Source organism: Cupressus sempervirens, chromosome 3 (genome assembly GCF_028749045.1).
Source record: "Cupressus sempervirens isolate cs-2001-9-10 chromosome 3, ASM2874904v1, whole genome shotgun sequence".
Taxonomy (NCBI): domain Eukaryota; kingdom Viridiplantae; phylum Streptophyta; class Pinopsida; order Cupressales; family Cupressaceae; genus Cupressus; species Cupressus sempervirens.
Window position 1 is genome coordinate 171,610,984 of NC_143120.1, and position 5,793 is coordinate 171,616,776.

The 5,793-nt window shown below is 34.7% G+C and overlaps 1 protein-coding gene across 1 annotated transcript; it reads left to right on the plus strand.

Moving 5' to 3' along the window:
- The first annotated feature begins 935 nt into the window (after nucleotides 1-935).
- LOC149565327 (peroxygenase-like) lies at nucleotides 936-5,503 on the plus strand. The gene is made up of 6 exons (XM_089818849.1): nucleotides 936-1,061; nucleotides 1,214-1,363; nucleotides 3,224-3,309; nucleotides 3,410-3,504; nucleotides 3,587-3,712; nucleotides 5,171-5,503. The coding sequence occupies exons 1-6, from the start codon at nucleotides 962-964 to the stop codon at nucleotides 5,316-5,318; spliced, it is 705 nt and encodes a 234-aa protein (XP_089674975.1). The 5' UTR covers nucleotides 936-961; the 3' UTR covers nucleotides 5,319-5,503.
- Nucleotides 5,504-5,793: the final 290 nt, after the last annotated feature.

A 5,793-nucleotide genomic window follows, 5' to 3' on the forward strand; every position in this document is an offset into this window, starting at 1 on the left:
AATCATCGAATATTAAAAACTAGTCATTGATATAAGTAAATTATATAAAAGTGTCAATTACTTAAAATCTATAAGAGTTATCATAATTCATGTTGGTTGTGATACTCATGATATCTTTGGTAATAACCATCATCATTAGTAATTAGTAATTATGTGAAATGCTCTAATTTGTCTTTTTTTGTTAATTAATCTAAAAAAATCTCCTAAATTATCATATTAAGAAAGTTTTAAGAGACCTCAATGATAATTATGAATTTATCCAAATCTCCGTGATTCAAATTGAATATGACAATCTTAAAATTGTTTAAGATAATTATTAATGTATTTTGAGAGATGGCTTAAACATCACACACTAAGGTTTGATTTCCATGCTAATAAAAGTATTAAAGAGCCAAATTACTTATTTTCCAAACTTAATTTCTTCTTTGATGTAAAATGTTTAAGATTGATCATACTTTCATCATTTATTTACATTGAAGTGGACGAAAATTGAGTGAAGTCGTATTTTCGTATGAACTTGTATAAGAGTACTATTTTGTGTTATCGTTTAATATTATTTTACCTCTAATTATCCAACCAACTAACCAAGATTTCCCTAAGTGCATCATTACACTTGGAAAGTGGATATTTTCAGCTGACAAATGTCGGTAGAAAACTCTAGTAGAATGGATATGTGCTGGCCATCTTTTCTGTTCAGTTTCACATTTTCCGGGAGAAATTTATTACCGGAGAATGTGATGGTTATCAAAAAGAGAGTCGTGGAGTGTAATGCACCCGTCTCCTTTGTCCTCTTCAACCTTTTTCTCCACCTACACTGATGGTGCTGCTTTTCACACCCACCTGGCACAGTCTCCATTCACTTCATCCCTCTTTGCCATGCACAATGCATTTCATATATCTGCTTATAAACCTTCATCCTTTTCTTTGCATTCTCTGAGAAAGATCATTTCATATTCCTATAATGGCCTCCGCTGAATCTTTAAAGACAGTTGCTCCCAAAGCACCTGTTACTGTTGAGCACAAAGTCAGTCCCCATTTAGATGATCAAATCCCAAAACCATGTAATCAGCCATTTTTTCCCATATATTTAGTAGATTTCTGTTTCACATGATGATTATATATCACAGTTAAAAGATTCTAAATTTGTTAGATATATATTTTGATGAGTAACAGAGCTTTTAATGTTTTAATTGTGTATTTTGTGTTGTTAAAGATCTTCCAAGGGCACTGGTGGCTGTGGATTCAGAAAACATAAATGGAACTCCCGGACATGACCACAACAATATGAGTGTTCTTCAGCAGCACGTTGCCTTTTTTGACCGTAACGATGATGGGATTATCTATCCTTGGGAGACTTACATAGGTTTGATCAAACAACTCACAATTAGATTTTGATTTTCTAATAGTTATTGATCAAGATATGATATAGTTTGAAGTGCATGTTAATTGACTGGTGTATGAGATTGCTTCATTTCAAGAAACAATTGTATGTTGAAACTATAATTAATGAGGTGGGATCATATTCTCAATCTTAAACCTTGTAAGGTTCGTGTACTCTAAGCCCAAGATGTCAATAAGTATTAAAGTGGATCATGCCCTCGGTTGAAGAAATTATGTGTGTTTCTGGTCCTCCCATTTGTTAACTTGCTACAAGTAACTGATCCTTCTTGTGACTGATCAGTCTTCGGGTCAGGACGTTAATTCAGTTGCAGTCTATCATCCTTTCCCATTTGTTCTTGAGCCCCACGTGAGACACAGCATTCTATCTCAATTGTTTTTGAGCCTCTCTCCCCACCCACTCAAGAGCCACAACATCCTATCCCTTTCGTCCTTGATCGATCCCCAGTTGATTCACAACACCCTCTTGAGCCTCACTTTTATCCCCAATTGATCAACAAAGCATCCTATTTATTCTTAAGCCCCCAACATCCTACCCCATTTGTTCTTTAGGCCCCTAGTTGAACCACAACATTATATCCCCTTTTGTTCAACATCTTAGCCCAATTGTTCAAACACCTCACTTGAGCCACGCTACCCTTGTTCAACACACCACTTCATCGGCCCAATTGTTCAAACACCTCACTTTGAGCCGCAATACCCTTGTTCAACACACCACTTCATTCCAAGGAATGGCTTAAACATCACATATTAAGTTATAATCAAACTACACACCACTTCATTCCAAGGAATGGCTTAAACATCACATATTAACTTATATTAAGTTATATTAAGTTTGATTACTCAACTAAAAGTGTTAAAATAGTCACCCATTCAGCCAACTTAGAGCCACAACATTCTATCCCATTTATTCAACATCCCACCCCTATGCCATTTTTTCAATACCTCTTTCAAACTACAACATTCTCAACATCACACTTAGACACAACACCCCACCCAAGACTAGCAAAATATCCCACTTGGGCCACTTAGAGCCACACAACATATTTCGGATTGCAACACCCCAACTAACCGCAACTAGTTCCTTCAGTTACAACTCTCCACCCTCACCACTTAGAGCATGTCCCCATGCGGCTGCTTAGTTTATTTTTGCTAGCAGCAGCTGCTTATTGTTTTGCTAGCAGCAGCTGCTTATTGTTTTGTGGCACAATTTGCTGCTTATTGTTTTGCTAGCAGCAGCTGCTTATTGTTTTGTGGCACGATTTGTGGAGCTTGTGGCTCCATGAATCAAAATATTTACTGAATAATTTTAAACAGTGTTCTAAAAATTATTTTTAAATCAATTTTTTGTGGCACAATTTGTGGCATAATTTGAAACAGTGTTCTAAAAATTATTTTTAAATCAATTTTTAATCATTTCTCTATAATTCTGAAAATTAAAGTATAGGTAAATAAAAAGGGGATGAAAACAATGTGGTGAAGACATGTGCCGCTTTTTTCAATAAGCACTTTTCTACATTCCCCACTACCCACACTATCCCATACCACTTTGGGTCACAATAACCCACTTTGAGCCATGCTACATATGCTTAGGATTGTAACACTCTGCATATCTCACTTGGCCACACTATCCCATCTTTTCCCACTTGTTTAGGATCCTAGCTTCGACCTAGGTCTGCTGACCTGGATTTCAAAAAGAATGTGGTTTTGATTTTGATTTTTTTCTCTCCTTTGTAATTCCTTTTTGAAGGCTAATTTTTCCCACGCCCATTATTGATGTAGATTGTAAGCTGACCAGTTTGCATGCCTATGTGCCTATGTGCAGGACTGCGTGCTGTGGGGTTTAACTTCATAATTTCCTTGGTGGCAGCTTTTTTTATCAATTTAGGCTTAAGCTATTCCACCCTGCATGTAAGTATAGATATATTGCCATGTTAAAGTTTTGTGGTTCTTATGAACGAGTGATTTTATATGGTACAACCTTTGCTACCCTGTGTATATATGAATATAGGGATGGATTCCTTCACCCTTCCTTCCAATATACATAGACAGGATTCATCGGTCAAAGCATGGAAGTGATTCAGATGTTTATGACACTGAAGGAAGGTAAACATCTTACATGGGATTATAAAATCACCATTGATTTGTGTTGGGTGATTATCTAATTTACTATGGAATAAGAGTGCAGGTTTGTTCCATCAAACTTTGAAGAAATCTTTAGCAAATATGCACACGCTAGTCCAGATAGGATGAGCTACTCTGAGGTATGGGCAATGACAGAAGGGAATAGAAATGCCAACGATCCTTTTGGATGGTATGAGATTTTCCTATACTCTTTTATAAATTTATCACATCTGAGTGCTATAAAGAACTTTTGTAGTAAGATCATTTCTTATAATGTCGAACAGTGATGTGTATAGATCAATGGATTCGCATAAACAATTGTCAGCAATGCATTCAAGGATAATAATTGTCCACAATCTATGAAAGTTAATTGTTGTTTCTTGTATAGATTGCGTGTTAATTTGCATTTAAGGAGATCTATGACAATTATTGTTGTTGTTTCTGGTTTACATTGTGTGTTAATTTGTATTTAAGGAGATCAATGACAGTTATTGATGCTTTTTGTTTAGTTATTGCTGTTTTAATTTGCATTTAAGGAATTTGTATCAATGTTTTCAATCACACTCCTTATACACATTTTATTTTTTTATGTAGTAAAGATCAGTTTTGATATTTCTATTCTATGGTCCATCGTCATGAGAATACAAAACTTTTCATGTAGTAAAATCATCCTCCATCTTGAAACATTGCTCCATGTTGATTCAAAGATGAAGACCATCTTTCATATAGAAGAGTGATCCTAGACTGTGATTTGAAACATTGATCTATCTTGATCTATCTTGATCTAAAGATGGATTCTAGATCCTCAGGATAAAGATCATCCTTTGTTGATCGATGTTGAAACATTGATCCATGTTGATTCAAAGATGAAGATCATCTTTCATATAGAAAAAAAAAAATTAGGGTGCGATTTGAAACATTGATCTATGTTGATTTAAAGATGGATTCCAGAGTACGATCCTCAGAATAAAGATCATCCTTTGTATAGAAAAAATGATCTCATAAAGGTAATTCGAAACATTGTTCCTAGAGTGTGATCCATAACTCAAAACATTGATCCTCAGAATAAAGATCATCCTTTGCATAGAAAAATGATCCCGTGAGTTAATTTGAAATATTCATTGATCCTAGAGTGTGATCCATAATACGAAACATTGATCCTCAATAAAGATCATCCTTTGTATAGAAAAAATGATCTTATGAGTGTAATTCGTAACATCGATCCTAGAGTGTGATTCGTAATTCAAAATATTGATCTTTAGAATAAAAATCATCTTTGTATAGAAACATTGATCCTAGAGAGTGAACTGTAAATCGAAACAGTGATCTTAGAGTGTGATCCAAAACACTGATGCAAAGATGGATTCCAGAGTTTTTGCATTCCAGAGTAAGATCCTCAGAATAATGCAAAGATGGACTTTAGAATATGATCCTCCCAATATTGATGAAAAGAAATAAACAATCTAAACCAAAAGCAATGATAACAATAATGTAGTTGTTTTCCCTTCTCAGTACTAAAATTAAATATGGAATAATGTGATCAATGGATCCACATAAATAGTATGCACTAGCTACCGATCACAATGTGTTAGCTGTATAAAGGTAATTTCTCCTTAGAAGTTGTGTCATTTTGTTTGTGTATGTGCAGGATTGCAGCTAAGGTAGAGTGGACATTGCTTTATATTCTTGCAAAGGACGAGTTAGGTTTTCTGCCCAAGGAAGCAGTGAGAGGTGTGTATGATGGGAGCTTGTTTGAATTCTGTGAACGGCAACGCATGTCAAAGAAATATCACTGAGAAATCTTCTTAACTTGATTTTCAAGCCATATGTTAAGGTGTTGCTTACTGAATATAATACTTGGAGAAGCTGGGCGATAAAAATCAAACATTTGGATTGACTTTTCATTTAAATTGGAGTTGCACATAATATGTATTTAAATACAATAAAAAGATACTATAATAACAATGACATTTTGATATAATTAAGTTGCTTGACCAGTATATCTCACAAGGAAGCCTACTCTAATGCAATTATATCGTTCAATATTATGGTGTCATATGGGCATTAAGGACCCTATCTGAGATTTTTTTCCTTGTCATGTTAGATGAAAAGCTTAATTAGATAAAAGCAAAAAATGATGATGGACGCTTTTGGTATCAATAGTAATGTGTGTTACCAGCATCTTCATGAGTATAAATCTCAATTAAAACAGATGACAACGAGAAGAAAGAGTGCTTGTTGTTTGAAGGTGCCAGGCATTTCACATTTTTT

What these genes read in the sequence shown, in the direction of transcription:
- LOC149565327 (XM_089818849.1), top strand. Translation starts at nt 962, where the DNA reads ATGGCCTCCGCTGAATCTTTAAAGACAGTTGCTCCCAAAGCACCTGTT. An exon ending in TCCTTGGGAGACTTACATAG is followed by an intron (nt 1,364 to 3,223) that starts GTTTGATCAAAC and finishes GCCTATGTGCAG; the next exon opens with GACTGCGTGCTGTGGGGTTT. An exon ending in GTTTATGACACTGAAGGAAG is followed by an intron (nt 3,505 to 3,586) that starts GTAAACATCTTA and finishes ATAAGAGTGCAG; the next exon opens with GTTTGTTCCATCAAACTTTG.